Source organism: Schistocerca serialis, chromosome 8, assembly GCF_023864345.2.
Source record: "Schistocerca serialis cubense isolate TAMUIC-IGC-003099 chromosome 8, iqSchSeri2.2, whole genome shotgun sequence".
Lineage (NCBI taxonomy): Eukaryota > Metazoa > Arthropoda > Insecta > Orthoptera > Acrididae > Schistocerca > Schistocerca serialis.
Window position 1 is genome coordinate 29,608,631 of NC_064645.1, and position 22,650 is coordinate 29,631,280.

General features: G+C 40.9%; 1 protein-coding gene across 3 annotated transcripts in view; it reads left to right on the plus strand.

Moving 5' to 3' along the window:
- The window catches only part of LOC126416416 (uncharacterized), a 245,112-nt gene that overhangs the window by 87,456 nt on the left and 135,006 nt on the right, over positions 1 to 22,650 (plus strand). For all 3 annotated transcript variants that reach the window (XM_050084135.1, XM_050084137.1, XM_050084136.1), the window contains exon 2: positions 6,063 to 6,263. In XM_050084135.1, the coding sequence (XP_049940092.1) occupies positions 6,063 to 6,263 (201 nt within the window). The remainder of the gene's footprint in view (positions 1 to 6,062; positions 6,264 to 22,650) is intronic.

Consider the following 22,650-nt stretch of genomic DNA (forward strand, 5'->3'; position numbering starts at 1 on the left):
CTCCCTAAAACAAAACAAAAGAAAACAACATTTAGGAGACACCTACAATCGTTAAATATGTGGCACTTGTCTACGATGCCCCAGCCTAACTTCTCACAAAACCTATGAAGTGTTTGTTTAAAGTGATCCACAAATTTGGAACCATGGGTCCAGGATCATTTTTCTGACTGAGATAGGCACTGACGTTTCATGCAAGATTGTTTGGGCAGGACTTAATATTGAGTGTGGTTATAAACTTATAATGTGCAATTATTGGGAAATTTAGCAGCAGCTTCTCAACAATACCTGAAAACTAGTCACTTAGAAAATTTACTAGTACTTGTGCAATTTCTATAACGCACTCCCGTCTTTGAAGTATACGTTATAGTACTTGTATGCATCTTTTTGCGGGTTCTTGCTTTATGACGTGTTATTGCTTTACTTTTTCAGAATCAATTTTGACCTTGCCTTGGGGTGTGCAACGATTTGAAATTTCCTGACACATCAAAACTGCGCTCAGGGCTGGGACAATCGAACACTTGCCTGTGAAAGGCAATGTTCCCATGTTCAAGACCCAGTCGAATGCACAATTTTAATAGGGCAGGAGGTTATTTTACTGTAATTTTTCGCATTCCCTGCCATTTTTTTCATTAAATGATTTTTTTGTAGCAAGCAATACCATTGTATTATGTCTTTTTGTAACTGTTATATTAATTTAGGAACTCTGTATTTGTACAGTGTTTTTGTAAGCAACAGAGGTATTTAATTGTCTCGTAGGATTTTCCCATACTTACAGTTACCCATTTATGTTTTTTATCTGGTGCTGGTGCTGAAGCTGCCAGTTTTGGAAATATCTCCTCAGAAATTAGTTCGATTATGAGCAGGATTTAGAGAATTTTGCATCTACACACTTTTCTGCACAGTTTTCTTTATATGGTTCATCCCAAATATGTTGTGCTAATATCTGTGAAAAAGTATGTAGTTTCAGAGTCAGAAAACTTCTCTGTTTCAGATTTATTGTCTAGCAGTAATGATCTGAGAAGCCAAAAGCTTATTTAATACCCACAGCTATTTTCATTACCGATTTTTGTAAGTTCTTGGTCTAAGGCTGAAAATGGATTTTTGGTTATTTCCATAATAGTTGTACCATGTGTGCCATGCCTCAATTATTCAAATTGTTCACGAAGCTGTTAACAATTTAAGCCTTAATGCTTGTATTTATATTGCTATCTCAAATTAAAATTTTGTTAGGTTTGTGAACTGAGACTGTGCCCAGAACTTCAGTTAATTTAGTAAGACTGTTGTGCGCATTGCAACTAAATTAGTATTACGCACTCGAAAGTTCAGTGGCTGACATTTCAAAAAGTTTATTTACATTGCTTGTAATCACATCTTGCCCACTGCTTACATATGTGCATTACCCCTGCCCTTACGACAGTTTTACAGTTGCAGCCCACCCTGTCGTATGTCAATATCATTACCATTAGGTGCAGTATTTCAGTGCCTCTACACCATTGTTGCATAATGCATATCACTGAGCAGTTAAAGAGACTGTAATTCAATTATTGTGGCTTGTGTCCTTGCATTTTACATTTTTCCTTGTTACTGGTGATCATTTCCTCCATATTGTTACATTCTGTCTTCTGTGTACACGTATCTCTGTGCTGGCCAAACACTTTTTAGGCTGGGAAAACTGCTATCACAACTTTGTTAAAATGGCCTTATTCTTTTATAATGTACAAATCATTTTTTTTGGCAAAGGTAAAGCAGCTTCTCAACACTGTTTATTGTTCATATCAAGTATTTGATAAGAATCTGGAAGGACTAGTGCAGACTGAGGCCAGGAGGCTTGCAAGGTCAGAGGTTGTGATTCCATCTGCATAAACTGGAGAACCTAATACTGGAAGTGAGGGTACTTCCAGGTGGCGCGGGTTGTGATGTAGTCCTTGAAGTTAAGTATCTTGCGTCAAAAGATGTATTTGCCATTGTATCTCCAACACAGCCCTTTTCCACTGTTTAGCAGAGGCCATTTGTTCAGGTGCATAGTTAATGTACGATTTGGTTGTTTTTCTAGATGGCCGTGCCTCTGGTAGGATAGGATACAACTGTAACAGCACGCAAATAGGATATGTCAGGTTGGTCTGTAGTACGTGTGTCTCACCTGGGTGTTCCACAGGAGTACAGCCTTGTAGCGAGAGGTTAGGAGCTGAAGAGGGTAGTGCATGGAAAAGTGTACTCTAGAGCAGTGGTTCTGAACCTGGTGGCAGTTACCCCATGAAGGGTGAAATGAAATAGTTCAATTGTGTATCGAAAAAAAAATAAATAAATAAATAAATAAATAAAAATGATTCAATTGTATATCAGTCACAAAATTTATTATTTTTGAAAGATTGTTACTATTATAACTGTTCAATAATACTGTAATGCTGGCTACAAAAATTACCAGTAATTACATTTTTTTTAATGCAGTAGCATTAATGCATGATGACCAGTGTGATGGAGGTCATAGCTTGTGAAACAAATGTGTGAACATCATCTTCCTCGTTCCTCACATAATCTGCCCAGCACATGTATACTTGGTACACTACTCCACACACACATACTTCAGCAAAAGTGAGACACATATGTTTAAATGTCTTGTGAAAATACCATCTCAGAACTAAAGGTAGTTTGCAACAGGTAAATAAATTGACAGCACAACACAACAGTAACTATATAATGGCTATTACATTGTTGAGCAAGCAGTAAAGGAAACAAAAGAAAAATTCGGAGTAGGTATTAAAATCCATGGAGAAGAAATAAAAACTTTGAGGTTCGCCGATGACATTGTAATTCTATCAGAGACAGCAAAGGACTTGGAAGAGCAGTTGAATGGAATGGACAGTGTCTTGAAGGGAGGATATAAGATGAATATTAACAAAAGCAAAAAGAGGATAATGGAATGTGGTCGAATTACGTCAGGTGATGCTGAGGGAATTAGATTAGGAAATGAGACACTTAAGGTAGTAAAGGTGTTTTGCTATTTGGGGAGCAAAATAACTTATGATGGTCGAAGAAGAGAAGATATAAAATGTAGACTGGCAATGGGAAGGAAAGTGTTTGTGAAGGAGAGAAATGTGTTAACATCGAGTATAGATTTAAGTGCCAGGAAGTCGTTTCTGAAAGTATTTGTATGGAGTGTAGCCATGTATGGAAGTGAAACGTGGACGATAAATAGTTTGGACAAGAAGAGAATAGAAGCTTTCAAAATGTGGTGCTACAGAAGAATGCTGAAGATTAGATGGGTAGATCACATAACTAATGAGGAGGTATTGAATAGAATTGGGGAGAAGAGGAGTTTGTGGCACAACTTGACTAGAAGAAGGGATCGATTGGTAGGACATGTTCTGAGGCATCAGGGGATTACCAATTTAGCATTGGAGGGCAGTGTGGAGGGTAAAAATCGTAGAGGGAGACCAAGAGATGAATACACTAAGCAGATTCAGAAGGATGTAGACTGCAGTAGGTACTGGGAGATGGAAGAAGCTTGCACAGGATAGGGTAGCATGGAGAGCTGCATCAAACCAGTCTCAGGACTGAAGACCACAACAACAACAACAACAACAACAACAACATTGTTGAAAGGCATATACAATATCGTTGTTAGTTGTTAATAGTGGCAGTGGTTAGATGCAAAGCATTAGCAGCCTGAAGTCTTCCCCCTTTCTGACACTTCAGAAGTAAAGAGCCCATCAATCAAGTAATTTGCCAACCTAAGTATAGTGCACAAATTTTAACTTTGTCAATTTTAAATGGGGGTGGAGGTGAAGCAAATGTCACTAATGAGAGGGATGGTGCTAGAAAAGTGTGTTATATGACTAGTGTCTTCCCTCAGTGGGGATGGTTAGCTATCTTTACTGAGAAGGGGTTGTTGGCAGAAATGCACTGAAAATTGCTTCTTCCTTCTACAAAAAAATGTTTGTTAGAAATAATAATACTGATTATCTCCCTGACTCAATAGTTCGTGGTTTTGTAAAACATCTGCAAAAATTAAATATTTTATTTTTCATAATTTTTGTAAATAAGTGTCCAAAGAGTATTCTTTTTCATTCTGAAGTTTAGTTGAGTGCTAATGTTGTTGCTGTTGTTGATGATGATGATGATGATGATTGGGGGGGGGGGGGGCGTTCACCTTCTTTGTTTCTTCGTTTGTTCGTCCTCGGTGTCAACGTACTGGCTGAAAAAATAGGGTCTGGGAGTGAAGTACTGTCTACTTTAAATGACGTAGCTGACAGGTGCACATTTGCATTTCATAGTTATTTACTTTCATTTTTCACAATCCCCCCAATAATACACAGTTTTATGGCCAGTGCACAATTGTTTAACTTTCGATAAGCCTCATTAATAGGTTGCAGGCAAACATCCACGCACTGCTACAGTACTTTCCTGTTGAACATCGCCGGCCGGAGTGGCCGAGCGGTTCTAGGCACTGCAGTCTGGAACCGCATGACCCCTACGGTCGCAGGTTCGAATCCTGCCTCGGGCATGGATGTGTGGGATGTCCTTAGGTTAGTTAGGTTTAAGTAGTTCTAAGTTCTAGGGGACTGATGACCTCAGAAGTTAAGTCCCATAGTGCTCAGAGCCATTGTTTTGTTGAACATTTACAAGCAGTAAAAACCTAACTACAAAGTTCACAGTTCTTGAAGAATAGAAGGCTACGTATGGAGCAGAAACTGTCATTGTTTTAACACATGGCATATTGGTTTAACACTGATTTCACTGTTAAGTTGATGCGTTGTTGTTGTTCTAACCAACACAGGTTTCTCGTCTGAAACTGGGCCGTGTACCGACTGTCTCAGGACCAAAAATCAGGCCCTTATATATCCTAACAATAATAGACGCTGAAACTACACATTGTTCACAGTTTAAATTACAGAAAGTACAATTAAAACTTAACTCATTAAATTAACTGAGTACACCGAAAAATTGGTTCTTTTTAACAGTTTCTTCTGCTACAAGGGTTAAGCCGAATTATTTGTTTAACTCATGAAATTATCATATATTATTACACAAACAACACTTTTGACAAAACTGTTATTTACTTTTCAATTAATTAAGTGCTGGATTTGCTAACATGTTTTTGAATAGAGCCAAATAGGTACTTTAAGATTACCAGCATTTCATCTTCCAAATGTTTACAGTTATAGAATTTATATTTGTTTATAAATCAACAACAGAATTTAAGTTAAGAAACAATTACTGATTTCACCCTATAACAGAAGGTACTGACTAGGAATTGTCAAAATAAATTAGAAAATAAATTACATACATAAAACTAAGTACAAAACTAGATCTGGTGTTATTTTCTTTAAAACTGAGGCCCAACCTTATCTTTTTATGAAAATGCAGATTATACTCGCGTATGTTAATATTATTAGTGAAAAATGGAAAAACTAATTTTAAAGAAGCAGATAGCAAAACAAGAAGGGAAGTAAAAATCCCAGCTTGCTTTGCCACAAGGGGTACTAGCTAATATATGATCACACTCAGAGGTAATGGTCTCAGAAAGATTTAAAACCACTGCTCTAGAGGTGGCCTTTACATAGCACTGGATGTCAAATGACTGGTGGTGGTGGTGGTGGTGAATGGAAACTGTGATCAGATCTATTCTTTTTAATCCCGTAAAGATACAGAAATAAGCGCAAAGCGCACTATACTGTCCCACATAATTTAAATATATAAGCTTTCTCAATTTGTCTCAAAAGTATGATTCATTATTATCTGGTGAAAAAAATAGCATTGAATGTTTAAAGATATTACAATACTGGAAGCATAAGACATAAATAGCACAAAAAAGAGGCAAGTCTTTTTGTTTCCTTGTGAGGATTTGAGGCAGGTGGACAGAGATTTATTTAAAAATAATTTTATTGTGTTCTTCAAATGCTGTACTGTTTTGTGTGCAATTGTCAATAGTAGATATAATTTTTGTTTTAGCAAAGGAAATTAATCAAGAAAGTGTTTTGGCTTTAAAGCAACTATTGCTAATAACGGAAAGTTCATGTATATGATCTTTATTCTATATTCATATAGTAATTCTGTTTAAGGTTCGTCAGCAGTCAAAAGATATTGCTGATCACATCCGAAAAAGAGTTCAACGGAAAAAAGATAATGTTTTAAAAGCAGCTGAGATGAAAGAGAATTTTGAGTTACAAAATTGTCAGGAGAGAAAACTGAAGTCATTGCAACAGAAGTACCATGAATGCTTACATGAAGTTGGACTCGCTCATACACATGCAGCACTTCAGGTATGAGTTCCTTGTTTTTATATCTCATTTAGTGTGTTAGTAATAAGTGATGTCTGAAAGCTACTTTTAATACTTAATGTTTTCGCATATTTAAGCTGAATGCTCTGTTAAAAACTGAAAATAAATTTGGTATAAATAGTACAGAATAATTTAAGTGTTTAAGCTACTACTAATGCATTGTTGTTATTCAGTAGATTTGTACCAAGAATTAACCTGGATTGAAGGTTTCCATTGCTTTTCAGGATGGATGCTTTTAAAGATTACTGATTGCAATAGTTGCCTGGCACAGTTTCCATAAATTATGAGGTCCAACTTCTGTTAAAATATTGGAGGACATAAGCTTCTTGCAATCCCCATTAGTCAGTTTACACTCATATCACCAATGTTTGAGAACACCAGTACTCTGTATTAAATTAATAAATCCATGTTGCTGTGGTTTATATGAAAACTATAATCGCAACAGTATATAATATTATTAAAAAGATAGATTGCTGATCACCATATAGTAGAGAATGGTTAGTCGCAGACAGGCACAATAAAAAGACTTCCAAAGAAGTAAGTTTTCGATCAAAAGGCCTTTTTCTGAATTAGACAAAACACATGTGAACACACATATATAATCACGCAAGCACAGCTCACACACCTATGACCACTTTCCTAGGCTGCCAATGCCAGACTGCGAGTAACTGTGCATGATTGGAGAAGTAATCTGGGTAGTGGGGGTAAGGAGGAGGCAGGAAAGGGGAGGGGGAGGGATAGCTTGGTGGGGGTGGGGATGGTAAAGCACTGCTTGTGGGAGCATACAGGGTCAAGGTGGACAGAGCAGGGCAGATACCAGCAGTTTGGAAGTTAGACAGATGGTTTGGGGGGGGGGGGGGGGGGCGGCAGAAAAGTAAAAAAATTGTGGGTCTTGGTGGAATAGAGGGATGTGTAGTGCAGGAGTGGAACAGGTGGGTGAAGAACAGTGACTAACGGAAGCTGAGGCAAGGAGCATTCCCACTTGTGCAATTCATAACAGCTGGTACTAGTAGGAAGGATCCAGATGACATAGGCTTTTAAGCAGTCATTGAGATGAAGAACAGTATGTTGGGCAGCATTCTCAGAAACCAACCTGCCACCGGCAATACCTCCACTGTGACAGCTGCCACCCGTTCTATACCAGGAAGACCCTTCCATACAGCGTAGCCACTCGTGGCTGTCACATCTGTAGTGATGGACAGTCCCTCTCAGAATTTATCAAGGGCCTCACTGAAGCCTTCAAAGATTGTAATTACCCCCCCCCCCCCCCCCCCCCAATCTTGTACAGCAACAGAGCTCCCATGTCTTTCCTCTCCAGTCACCCACAACCTCCCGAAGTCCCACTGTTCGCAAGAGAGGAGCATTCCCCTTATGACTAAGTACCACCCAGGACTGGAGCAACTGATTATTCTCTGCCAGAGTTTCAGGAATGTGTTCTATCCACTATCCTTCCCACCCCTCCCACAGTGGTAATCCACCACTCACTGAACCTAAACAATATCCTCGTCCTGCCCTACACAGTTGCTGCTCAAAATCTCGTGCCTCATGGCTCGTACCCATTTAACAGACCTAGGTGCAAGACCTGTGCTACACACCCTTCCACATCACCTACTCCAGTCCGGTCACAAGCATCATCTATCCGATACAGGCCTATGAAAACAGTCATGCAATTTCAAGCTAAGCTCCGAGTGCTATGTTGTGTTCTACAAGGGCATGGCAACCAAGAAGCTGTCTGCATGAATGGCCACTGACAAAGTGTGCCCAAGCAGCAGCTGGACCACCCCGTTTCTGAACATGCTGCCCAACACAGCACTGTTCATTTCAGTGACTGCTTCACAGCCTGTGTCATCTGGATCCTTCCTACAAACACCAGCTTTCCTGATTTGCGCAGGTGGGAACTCTCCCTGCAATATATCCCATGTTCCCATAACTTTCCTGGCTTTGACCTTTGTTAGTCACTGTCTGTAACAACCTAGTAATACATGACACCAATTCAAGAAACACAAATGGATTTATTTATAAGTCTCTGAACAATAATGGCACTAACCCCTTTTGTGAATCCACATGTAACAAGACAGAACAACTGATGTGAGCAGCACAGCTGGATCTACAGAGAGAGGGTCAGCCAGCAATGCACCATGCAGATGTATATATACACGAGTCACCAGCATTCGGCAAGGCGGAGACTCACACAGGCAGCCCGCACTGATACAGTTGGTGACCTATTCGAGCACACATGCGAGGCGACGCCACATTCAGGACATTCAGACTCACGTGCACTAGTAGCAGGATACAGTACTGTCACGACCTGTCCCCCTTCCTGTTCCCTCTCCAGAGCTATATAGCCCTTTATTCCACAAACACACTCACAGTTTGTTTTTTTTTTTTTTTTTTTTTTTTACTTCTCTCCTTTTCCAACCCCCTTTCCCCCACATCCCCCTTTCCCCCCCTCCCACTTCCCACCCTCCATCTAACCTCCCACTTCCACCTAGTTGCCCTACTGCCTTCCCACCATGCTCCTGTCTGCACCCACAAACAGCAATTTACCATTCCAACCCCTACCTTGCTATCGCTGCCCCTCCCTGCCCAGCCTCCTGATCCCAACCTCCCCAATTGCTTCTCCCATTATATGCAGTTGCTCGCAGTCTGGTCTCAGTAACCAGAGACAGCAGTCATATGGTGTGTGTGTGTGTGTGTGTGTGTGTGTGTGTGTGTGTGTGTGTGTGTGTGTGTGTGTGGTGTTTAATTGAGGAGGAGGTGGAGGTGTTATGGCCAAAAGTTTACTTGTTCCCCGTTATATGGTATCCTTTCATGATATTGTCATTAGTCCATCCTGGATTTTCCATTGTGACGCTATATGTATACTTATCAAAATATTATAGTTCAGTTGTGCACTTAGTTATTATGGCTAATGAATAATTATATACCAGTTAAAGTCACTATATTTGATATTTATTTATGTGTGTCTTGTGGACACAGTGTTATGTTAAAAGAAGTTAGTATTGGATGAAATTTCATAGTTCAGTTTCTGACTTGCCCTGCACTATTAATTGCAGTTACGTACATTACAGTTACGTGCACATAACATTTGTCTGAAGTGTGATGAAGTTCATTTGGTATGCATACCATTTAGGTTATGTATCAAAATACAATCATTTATGTTCAAAATTTAGTTGTCTGACACACAGAGCATGTAACAAACATGTCACAGTTTAACACTTTCACATTTAGACGTTTACATTATTCTACCTTCTTCATCTCATAAATTTGTTTCCTCAAGTGTCTTTTATTGAGTGTCAAGTTGTGGAATGTTTCATTGAGTATACATTTGTAAAGTAATTTAAAGTACAGCTGTGGGCTTAAGGCTACAAAAACAATCAAGATGTTACTAATCTCCCATGTAAAATTAAATACTCCTCTATTCTCCCTCATTAAATGAAGTAAGCTATGTTCTGATCTTACTGCGTAGATGCGAATGCTGCACAACCCTTTATGTTGGTGTGACTGCGAACCAGCTGTCCACCACGGTGAATGGCCTCTCCTAAACTCCTGTCAAGAACAAAGTTGACCACCCGTGCAACATGCACAATTGCAGTGGCTGCTTCACAACCCAAGCCATCTATATCTTACACTCTGCCACCAGCTTGTCTGAACTATGCAGATAGGAGTTATCCTTAGAACACACCCTCCGCTCCTATAATTGTCCTTGCCTCAATTGTGGGTAACTAATTGTCTCCACACCCTCCAGCCAACAGTTTCCCCTTCCTCCATTCTGTCACCCACTCCCATTTCACATCCACATGTCACCTTCAGCGTGTGCCACTTCCCATGGGCCAATACAATCCTGCAAGCCCCTATACCAGCTACCTCTCCCTCCTGCATTCCTAGCCAGCAAACTATCTACTTCCCTACCAACTGCTAACCACCCAGACACCCACCCACCCCTGGACCATCTCCCTGCCTTCTGCCTCCCTCTCCCTCTGCCTACCCCATCTGGCTCTGCCACCACCACAACCAGTCCACTTGCCACAAAATAGCATTGGCTCTGTTAGTTTAGCTGTCACCATGTAGAGGAGTAGGCAAAGAGTAACTTCAAAAGCTAGCAAGTTTTCTTTCTTTAGACATCTCAGGCCTTCTGGTTTTTGCTAAGTGGTCTCCTCTAATACAAAAGTGTTTACATATTGATTTATGGGGCTTGACTTCATGGAATGGCATACGTGACTACCTAGAGATAGTCTTTCTCTGGTTTTAAAATGGACCTCATAACCACTTTCCATCATGAGTTGTAAGAGCAGGTTTCTGTCCAGCTTTTATTGAATAGATGTAATAAAACTTGGACGATACTGTATTGAACCTTGACTAGTTCTGTGTCTGTGTGTTGGGCAGCAGACAAATCAGACTTAAGTTCCCACATGCCAGATGGGTTGTTATACACATCTGAGATGTTTGAAGATTCCATTTGTTTCTTATCCATAAGATTCTTACAGTTGTAACATTTGTGATCTCTATGGTTAAAAGTTCAGGTAGCAAAAGTGACTCGGTTATTAAGTAAGGCATTGTCTAGCCTGAGTTCCACGTAATGTACATTTTCCTTTACTCATGGTGTAGATTCTGCAGATATTAGGAAATCTCACCTTGGTCCATAGTTATTATGTTTCATATGTCTGGGTTTAGTCTTTACCCTCCTGAAGACTGTGGTGCTCTTTCTGTACAGGTGATATTTGAACAGTTGTCTGTCTCTCTGTTGATCCACTGTGCATGTGGGACAGCAGCTGGCCAATTATTTAGCAAGAAAAATTGCCGAACAGCCATGTAGTTTGAGAAGTTATTTTATTTTCACAACCAGTTTTGACAGTTCACTAAACCATCTTTAGACCCTCATATGCATCTCATGTGTAGACATTCAATACATATCAATATTGACGTACTAGAGCCATCAGTTTCTGGGTATCGTTAATTCATATTTCAAGTGCTTCCTTCAAAGACGAGTTGATCTGCAACTTGTAGTCAAATCTTTCAAGAAGCACATGGAAAACAAATTCATGACCTCCAGAAATTAATGGCTCCAATATATCAATATAGATATGCTTAGAGTGTCTATAAATGAGATGTGCATGTGACCTGAAGAAGGCATACTGAATTGCCAAAACTTGTTCTAAAAATTTTTTAAAAAAATCACAAAATTGCACAACTGTTCGACGGTTTCCCTTGCAAAATAATTGACTGTCTGTTCATGATAGTTGAGTGACATTCTTCACTCCACCAAGGGACAGGCCAAGTCTTGGATGATAAAATAACTTTGGTATTAGTGCACGGTATATTTGTGATTTGATCTGCACCATCTTGGATGTTGTTGTCGTAGTATTAGAAAACTTTGTTGTGTAGTTCCCAGTTAGCATTGTCATTGTCTATAAGCTAATTGTAACTTACACTTATCTCTTTTAGATGGAGCCAAGCTGAAAAATAATTACTAGAATGCACTTTGTTAATGGCTGCTCAGTGTACAAATCTGCAAGGACAGCAGAACATATAGCGGGATATATAGGGTGGTCCATTGATATTGACCGGGCCAAATACCTCACGAAATAGGCATCAAATAAAAAACTACAAAGAATGAAACTCCTCTAGCTTGAAGGGAGAAACCAGATGGCGCTATGGTTGGCGCGCTAGATGACGCTGCCATAGGTCAAACGGATATCAACTGCATTTTTTTAAATAGGAACCCCCATTTTTTATTACATATTCGTGTAGTACGTAAAGAAATATGAATGTTTTAGTTGGACCACTTTTTTCGCTTTGTGATAGATGGCGCTGTAATAGTCACAAACGTATAAGTATGTGGTATCACGTAACATTCCGCCAGTGTGGACGGTATTTGCTTTGTGATACATTACCCATGTTAAAATGGACCGTTTACCAATTGTGGAAAAGGTTGATATCGTGTAGATGTATGGATATTGTGATAAAAATGTCCAACGGGCATGTGCTATGCATGCTGCTCGGTATCCTGAATGACATCATACAAGTGTCCAGACCGTTCGCTGGATAGGTAAGTTATTTAACGAAACAGGAAGTGTTCAGCCCCATGTGAAACGTCAACCACGACCTTATACAAATGATGATGCCCAAGTAGGTGTTTCAGCTGCTGTTGCGGCTAATTTGCTCATCAGTAGCAGACAAACTGCGCGAGAATCGGGAATCTCAAAAATGTTGGTGTTGAGAATGCTACATCAACATTGACTGCACCCGTACCATATTTCTATGTACCAGGAATTGCATGGTGACGACTTTGAACGTCGTGTACAGTTCTGCCACTGGCCACAAGAAAAATTACGGTACGATGACAGATATTTTGCACGTGTTCTATTTAGCGACGAAGCGTCATTCACCTACAGCGGTAACATAAACCGGCATAATATGCACTATTGGACAACAGAATATCCACAATGGCTGCGACAAGTGGAACATCAGCGACCTTGACAAGTTAATGTGTGGTGGGGCATTATGGGAGGAAGGATAATTGGCCCCCATTTTATTGATGGCAATCTAAATGATGCAATGTATGCTGATTTCCTACATAATGTTCTACCGATGTTACTGCAAGATGTTTCACTGCGTGACAGAATGGTGATATACTTCCAACATGATGGATGTCCGGCACATAGCTCGCGTGTGGTTGAAGTGGTATTAAATAGCATATTTCATGACAGGTGGATTGGTCGTTGAAGCGCCATACCATGGCCCACAAGTTCACCACATCTTGATGTCCCCATATTTCTTTCTGTGGGGAAAGTTGAAGGATATTTGCTATCGTGATCCACCGACAATGCCTGACAACGTGCGTCAGCGCATTGTCAATACATGTGCGAACATTATGGAAGGCGAACTACTCACTGTTAAGGGGAATGTCGTTACACAAATTGCCAAATGCATTGAGGTTGACGGACATCATTTTGAGCATTTATTGCATTAATGTGGTATTTACAGGTAATCACGCTGTAACAGCATGCGTTCTCATAAATGATAAGTTCACAATGGTACATGTATTGCATTGGAACAACCGAAATAAAATGTTCAAACGTACCTATGTTCTGTATTTTAAAAACCTACCTGTTACCAACTGTTCATCTAAAATTGTGAGCCATACGTTTGTGACTATTACAGCGCCATCTGTCACAAAGCGACAAAGTGGTCTAACTAAAACATTCATATTTCTTTACGTACTACACGAATATGTAATAAAAATGGGGTTCCTATTTTTAAAAAACGCAGTTGATATCCATTTGACCTATGGTAGTGCCATGTAGCGGGCCAACCATAGCACCATCTGGTTTCCCCCTTCAAGCTAGACTAGTTTCGTTCTTTGTTGTTTTTTCGTTTGACGCTTATTTCGTGAGATATTTGGCCTGGTCACAATCAATGGACCACCCTGTATACTAGTGAATGACCCTGAAATGACGCTAAGATGCACCATTCCACCAGTGTGTAGTTTGCAAGTGTACTTCTATGGTAGCAATCTCTCTGTTGCCACCTTGGAAAACAGGGTTTTTCGCCTGTAATCCATATTGTACTTGGGCAATATTTTGATCGCATAACTCACAATCTTCCTCAGGTGCTCCCTGAGGCAGAATCCAGTGTGGAATGATAGAGTATTTATAACTATGTACCGTAGCTGTTCAAACAGCTAAGGGCATGTTTTTTGGCTGCTGTTAGTAGTATTGTCAGCTGATGTTCTGTTCAACCTCATGTTGATTGGTCATTCATTCCTCTTATTGCCGTCATTTAAGCTTTTCTGTGGACTAGGCTGTTCTGTTACCATAGCTGGCTGTGTCAGGTGCTCTGTCCGAGGTCCACACCCACTAGGGGCAGCTATCGGAGTATTTTCTGATCGCCATTGTTCAAATTGCCATTCGTTCTCGAAATGATCATCCTCAGTTACTCAATTTCCTTTCTGAAATACCACCATCTTTGCATCCTGTGTGGTTGTGCTGGGTTATTTGCTTTGTCACCATTTCCAAAGTTATTTCACCTGGAGTTGGGATGTTGCTTCCATCACGTCTTTTTTTTTTTTTTTTTTTTACCTTTATTTTGATGTACGGATTGAATACCCAGAAGAACTTGGAGGTGGAAAAGAACATCAGATGACAAAATTATTAACTGACAACAGCCAAAAAATACACACAGCAGTCCAAACAGCTACAATTAAAAAATGCTACAGTTGCCACTACTGACCTACTTGGACCTCAGATGGAGTGCCGGGCTTGGTGTGGACCAATGACGGAGTGCTTAGCCCCATGTAGGCATAAATGCTTTATCTGTTCCGTACTTGATTCACCCTCAGGGAGCATTTGATGAAGATTGCAAGTTACGTAATTGAAGTATCATGCAGGTAAGACACGGATTAACAGCAGAAAACCAGATTTTCCAAGGTTGACAATGCCTCACCAGGAAAGCCTGAAGACTAGCCCCTCTGTTATTTGTGGCAAAGATATATGTTGAAGAAGTCACAGTAAAAAGAATGGACAGGATATTTGTCACTGAGAGCTACACTGTCGAGAGTTTCTTGATGTGCTATAAACACAAAGCATGGGAAGTTGGCATTGCACAAGTCAGAGTGTGGAATAGTGTCTCTCTTAATTGTGTAAGCATACTAATAAATTGAACAGAGGATACGAAGATCAAAGTTATAGTGGGAATTAGTGAAATGCGATGGCAGGATGAACACAATTTCTACTCTGGTGCACAAACAACACAATGAACACATTTTCATGGCCAATATGGTTAGAAAGTCTCAACTCTTGCCACAGTAGTAAAACTTTGAATGCTAACTAGCTCAACATAAAATGAAGAAACTGAAAGCAAATATGATGAGATGAAAGAAATTATTCAGATAGTTAAGACAGTTGTGGTAGAAATTTGATATGGAAGTAAAGGAAAAATAGCAGGAGAACATGTGGGAGAAAGAGATGTTAGGAGAAGCCACCTGGTAGAAATTTAAATGGAGCAGAATTTAATCAATTCTGTCACTTGATTTAAAAATTGTGAAGAAGTTTGTGTATGTGGAAAATATGTGGTGACAGCAGAATGTTTCAGATGGAGTACACAGGGGGAAGACAGATTTCAGAAACAATTTTAAACTGCAAAACATTGCCAGGGGCAGTTATGGACTCAGACAACAGTTTATCATTTATGAACTGGAGATAAAAGCTGAAGCAACTGCAGAAAGGTAGGAAATTAAGAACACCAAACCTGGATAAATGAAAATAACTAGAGGAGTTGAGCATTTCAATGGGATAATTAGGAAATGATTAACTGAAATGGGGGGGGGGGGGGGGGGAGTATACACTAGCTTTGAGAAATGGTGTAATAAAGGCAACAACAGAAATGTGGCCGTTACAGCATAGAAAATCCCCGACAGTTAAAGTGGTCTTTGATGCATCCTATGCCCTGTTGCTTAACACTGTTTTTATATTTCATGAAAGTGCATAAGTATTGCCTCCGTTGTTGATGACAGTGGATTTTAGTTAACACAGATGGCAGCCTTCTGCATCTTGCAACAGTGCTGCGAGCTGTCTTGATTTTTCTTGCACCATATGGAGGACAGACAAAGAGCAAAAGCAGAGTATAAATGTTTGGATCAACATAGGATATTGAATTTAAATGAAAAAAGGAGAAAATATAAAAATGCTTTAAGTGAGCCAGGCCAAAGGCAATGCAGAAATCTGAAAAATGAAATAGGAAAAATGCCAAATGACTAAGCAGCTATGGCTAGAGGACAAGTACAAGGCTGTTAGGAGAAGCCACCTGGTAGAAATTTAAATGGAGCAGAATTTAATCAATTCTGTCACTTGATTTAAAAATTGTGAAGAAGTTTGTGTATGTGGAAAATATGTGGTGACAGCAGAATGTTTCAGATGGAGTACACAGGGGGAAGACAGATTTCAGAAACAATTTTAAACTGCAAAACATTGCCAGGGGCAGTTATGGACTCAGACAACAGTTTATCATTTATGAACTGGAGATAAAAGCTGAAGCAACTGCAGAAAGGTAGGAAATTAAGAACACCGAACCTGGATAAATGAAAATAACTAGAGGAGTTGAGCATTTCAATGGGATAATTAGGAAATGATTAACTGAAATGGGGGGGGGGGGGGGAGTATACACTAGCTTTGAGAAATGGTGTAATAAAGGCAACAACAGAAATGTGGCCGTTACAGCATAGAAAATCCCCGACAGTTAAAGTGGTCTTTGATGCATCCTATGCCCTGTTGCTTAACACTGTTTTTATATTTCATGAAAGTGCATAAGTATTGCCTCCGTTGTTGATGACAGTGGATTTTAGTTAACACAGATGGCAGCCTTCTGCATCTTGCAACAGTGCTGCGAGCTGTCTTGATTTTTCTTGCACCATATGGAGGACAGGCAAAGAGCAAAAGCAGAGTATAAATGTTTGGATCAACATAGGATATTGAATTTAAATGAAAAAAGGAGAAAATATAAAAATGCTTTAAGTGAGCCAGGCCAAAGGCAATGCAGAAATCTGAAAAATGAAATAGGAAAAATGCCAAATGACTAAGCAGCTATGGCTAGAGGACAAGTACAAGGCTGTAGAAGCATGCATGAATAGTCAAAAGGTAGGTGCCACTTATAGGAAAATTAGGAAGACCTATGAAGAAAAGAGAAGTACCTGTATGAACTTTAAAAACTTCGGTGGGGAAGGCAGTACTAAGCAAAGAAAGGAAAGCTGAAAAGAGGAATAGATTTATGGAAGGTAAATGGCGTGAAGACAATTTCATAGAACAACAAGGAGTAAATGGAGATGACATGGGAGATATGATAACATATATCAGTACCTCAGAACTCCTGAAATCTTGGGAGAAATGATTGTGATGAAACTATTCCATTTGTTATGCATGAAATATAAGGCAGCAAAATACCACCAGATCTTCAAAATAATGTGATAATCTCAATTTCTAAGTAGTCAGCTGCTGACAAGTGTGAATATTAAAGAATCGTTAATTTGTAGTGGCCATCTTTATAAGATGGCTATGTAAGGTTTCGGAAGCCGTCCTCTGTGATTTGAGAGAGTACAACTGTTTCCAATCCAGGCATTTCGGTATGATTTAGCAGTAGTGGAGGTGAGAGTCGAGACAGTGAAAAGAGAGGCCATTGCAACACACAACTTTGCCAGGAGCTACAGTGAACTCTTTGTTTGCAGTGGCACAAGAAATTCAGTACGGTGGTCTGGTGCCAAATCCGAGACAACTTGGAGCTGCCGTATTGATGACAGACATATCATACACAGTGACAACTGCGAAGTCTTGACTCGGACAACAGTGCTAGACTGGCAGCATCTCACACAGCACGGTATCAGTCATCAGCTGTAGTCTGTTGCAGCAGCAGTTGGCTGTCAGAGTCACTGCTTGAGACTGCACTATATTGCAGTGATAGAAGTGACGTTGGGTCGAAGTGGCACATTTGTTCTGATTTTTGGACTCTGTGTTCAGTTACCCTGTATGTGCAAAAGGTAGTTGTCAAACGTACGTCAGCTGCTTGATGGGTGCTGAATAGATGCTGACTGATGCACTGGTGGTTGGCTGGCTGGGCATGTATGAATAACACTTAGATAACGGATTGTTTTGCTGCCATTTGTGGATCTGTACATAACGATCATTGCTACTGTGCCGATTGGTGCCTCTCTCAGTTGCTTGCTATAATGTCGCCACAATACTGGTAACAGTGAGTGTGTTGGTGGTGATGTCAGCTCTGAAGTAACTTCAATAATAGGTGCGGAAGCATGCCTCACGTAATGTGAACGTAACAAATTTAATAACTCATGGTTACCAAACAATAACATTAATTATTCAAAAAAGAATGGGAAGACTGGTAAAAGCCTGCCTTGGGAAAGATGTAGTAGAGCTTTTGATACACACCAACAATTTTAATAGAGATGGAGACTGTAATCTCTTTGACGCTTGGCAATGCAAGATGGCATACATTCAAAGAAATGCAAACAAAAATCCTGACTCGTAAGGTTGTAGGTGTTACCTGTAAAGATAATTTTTCTGCATGAAAATGTGCTAAAACATGTTTTTGCAGTATAGTGTTGAGTTGTTTGTATATAACACTGGCCAAAAATAGCTGAAAGTTTCCACTAACATTTTTATTCTGTCAGATGGTAAAAGACGTGGAAAAAAAGATGCAAGGAATTGGATTGGCTCTTGAAAAATCATTGTAAGGTGTGTATCAGAAAACAGAAAGTAAGGGTAATGGAATGTAGTTGAATTATATCAGGTGATACTGAGGAAATCAGATTAGGAAATGAGATAGTAAAAGTAGTAAACACCAAAACTGGCTATGTATCACATAGGATGTCGGGTCAGGATCAGCCAGCAGTCTCTGACACATCAGTTGAAAAAGTCAGGCAGTTTTACATTTATGTTCTGTGTAAATCAATGAGACTTTCAGTTTAGAATTCATTATGTCCACTGTTACAGTGTGCAAGGTATTATGGAAACCCCTGTCTTTCGAAGCCTACAAATTGGAACTGTTGCAAGCTTTAAGAAAAAGTGACAAAGAAAAACAAGGTGAGTTTTGTGTAGAAATGTTTAACACAATGCAGTCTGAAGATTTTTCTTAAGAAAATTATGTTCAGTGATAAAGCCACCTTCCATACCTGTGATAAAGTGAATCGCTGTGATGTTCGTATATAGGGTGAGCAGAAACCATGTTACATAATTGGACACGTATGGGAATTACCTAAGGTAAATGTTCTTTTGTGCTGTAAGCTGTAAGAAAGTTACAGTCCTTTATGTTTTGCTGAGTCAACTGTAACTGGCATATCATACTTGGACATGCTTGAATGTTCACTAACGCCTCAGTTACAACAGGGTATGGGCACAGAACTTATTTCCTAGCAACACAATCGTCGTGAAGTTGTCATATATCTCCATAGGAATGTGCTGACACGAACTGGACTTGGTAGATTGATTGATTTTAACAGGAGAGCTGAAACAGCTTAGGTCTGACCTGCCACTGCCTGCACCAAAACTAGTTTATTGTGCGGTATTGCTCCCTGTATATCTAGTAAAGCCAACCAGTGCAAGGAGTCCCTCTACCAGTTTTTTGCTTGACAATTTCTTCAGGTCTAGTTGTCCCGAAGATTCTGTATCTTTTGCTCTCCAGTGCCATGCATTCGAAGATTAGATGTGATGCAGTTTCTTCACCCTCATCACAGATCCTACATTTAGGGTCCTCTTCCATTATACCCATTGTGTGTAGGTGTTTTTTTGAAGTTCCCAAGGCTGGCCATCAGTGCAGTCATGAGCTTGATCTCTTTCCTGTTCAATCCCAGGATTACAGAGCTTCTTTTAAAACATGGCTTGGGCATCATTACCTTACCATGTTTTTGTTTATGGACCTTGGTCCAATATCCTACATGCTGTTTCCTAAGCCAGTTCCATAGTTCTAATTTGATCATAGCCTTGGTGATTGTCAGGACAGATTCCAGTCCAATAAATGGAGTTGTTGCCCCCATCCTAGCCAACCTATCGGCTTGTTCATTGCCACAGGTTTCTGAGTGACCCGGGGACCCACACAAGGTTCACACTATTGCTTCCCCCTAGCTCTACCAGAGCCCTGTGGCAATCTGCAGCAATCTTAGCTCTTGTTGCAGGAGCTGCCAATGATTTCAGGGCTGCCTGGCTGTCTGAATAGATGTAGATGCTACTGTCATGGTAGCACCTACGCATATTCTCCTCCACACGTGCCCCGATTGCAGTAATTTCAGCTTAGAATACAGAGGCCAGTTTCCCTAGAGAGATGATGCTCTCCAGTCTTGGCTGAACCCCGTGCAACCCTGCCCCAACGCCTTGGTCTGTTTTCGACCCATTGGTGAACCAAACGATGTCCCCCATACAGTGTCAAACTGTTTTCTCCCACTGCTCCCTACCTCCAATTATTATGTTGTAAGGCTTGTCAAAGCAGTTTGGAGTTATTATATAGTCAGCAGGTATTTCCCCAGCCATACCTATATTTACCTCACTCGCTATGTTCGTGTGTGATTCTGGATATCTGAATGAGACCCAGTTTTGGCTAGTTTTAAGTCTGTGTGCCCCAGCTGCTGCCTCCATCTTAACCCAAAGGTGAAGTGGAGGCATATCCAGCATGGCTTCCATTCCAGCAGTTGGTGTGCTGCTAACTCCACCTGTTATGGCTAAGCAGGCCAATCTCTGCACCTTAGCAAGCTCTTTAGCAGCAACCTGCACTTCTACCTTCTTCCACCACACTACGGCCCCATAGGAAATCCTAGGTCTAACCACTGTGGTGTATATCCAGTGCATACCCCTGGGGCTTAGGCCCCATTTTTTGCCACAAGCCCTCCTAGTACTCACTAAAGTACTTTTTTCCTTGGAGCAGATACTCTTAATATGAGGGGTCCAAGTTAGCTTCTCATCCAAGGCTACCCCTAGATATTTCTCTGTCCCCTTCACAGGTAGAATTTCATTGAAGAGCTTTAGATTCCAACTTGCATGTTGAATATGTCTCTTCGTAAATGGCACCACAACAGTCTTCTTAGGATTAACTCTCAGATCCTGTTTAGTGCACCATTTTTGCGCAATGTCCAACCCTCCTTGTGCGATATTCCTGACTGTGTCAGTGAATTTGCCAAGTATTACTATGACAAGGTCATCTGCGTATCCTTGGCAGAAGCATTGTCTAGAATTCAGTTCCTCAATGAGTTCGTTCACCACTAGATTCCACAATAGAGGAGACAAAACTACTCCTTGTGGGCAGCCTCTAGTGGTCTTAATAACCATCTTTTCATTCATCGTGGTAGCCTCTACCTTCCTTCCACTAAGCATGGCCCTGGTCCACCTACATATAGTGGTCCCCAGGTTATGCACCTCTCCTGCCCTTACCATGGAATCAAAGGTCGTGTTACTGAAGGCCCCCAGATATCCAGGAAGATGCAGTGGGCTATTTCTTGGAAGTTAAGTGCTGGCCCATGCATCTGGTGTGTAACCGGTGACTGGGTAATGCATAATTCCCAGCCCCGGATCGACAGGTAGGGTTCGCATGTACCCCTGGTACAGACCAGGCACAGGGAGGGGTGATTACCTGAGCTGCCGATTGGTCCCTCTGTCAGGTGTTCGGGAGGTGTGAACAGTCACCCTTATGTGAAGGGGGCCCACAGTTGGAAGGAGCGCACCATTGGAAACACCGGCAGTCGTGGTGGATTTCCTCACAATGAGTCAATCATCTTCCCAATCAGCGTCTACGAAACGTAAACATAATGAGGCTAATGATTCAAAGACCCTTCCTGCTGCACCACGGTCAGTCCTTCACCACGGTAAATCCATTTATTATTCAGAAAGGTGTTTATGCGATTGCCAGCATTGTGAAATCATGCTCTCATTTATGGAATGGCACTTTACTTTTGGAGACCATTTCTGATTCTCAAGCACAAAAATACTGCTTGCTTCCTCTCTTTTCCACGGCTACCCTGTTCGTGTCAAGGCCAATAGAACTTGGAATTCTTCCCGTGGTGTAATTTACACCACGCTGCTCAACAGTCTAACTGAGGCCGAAATCCCATCTTACCTCTCTAAACAGGGTGTCATTGCCGTCCATCGTGTCACGAAAAAGGTAGATACGTACTTATTGCCCACCCGCACTCTTTTTCTCATCTTTGATAGAGTGGTGCTTCCATCTAAGATCAAAGCAGGCTACAAAATTATCACAGTCCGGCTGTACATTCCGAACCCGAAGCACTGCTACCAGTGTCATCGTTTCAATCACACTAGAACGTCTTGTCGACACCCAGCCAAATGTGTAACCTGTGGTAGGAATGTACAGGATGGTGATTGTCCGCCTTCTTCTCCTCACTGTATCAACTGCAGTGGCGGTCATGCCGTCTCCTCTCAGGATTGTCCCGTGTATCTTGATGAGCGGCTGTCCGAGAGATATCTGTAAAGTAAAAAGTTCCTTACCCAGTTGCTCGCAAGTTACTGGCTAGTCACAAACCCTGTGTTCTCCCATCTAGCACCTGTAGTTCAGGTCTTGTTACCCCTCGCTCCATGAAGGACGCGGTAATGCAGACATGTGACCTCCAATTCAGCTCTGAGGTTGTGAAGTTGCCTACTGTCAAGGTAGCATCGCTGACCCCCCCCCTCCCCCAATCCGGCTGTGCAACAAGCTGTCAAAATTCTCGCCTCAAGGTGCGAAGCCACTAGCTACACAACCAGTAGACTGGAAAGGACAGAAGGAATACTTCTGTGAAGACTTCCTCCGTCCCTCCAGCTGAACAACACCCGGGAAACAGTCTTCTCCTTTGCCAACTCGAAGGTCCTCTTTGGCAGTGTCGCCA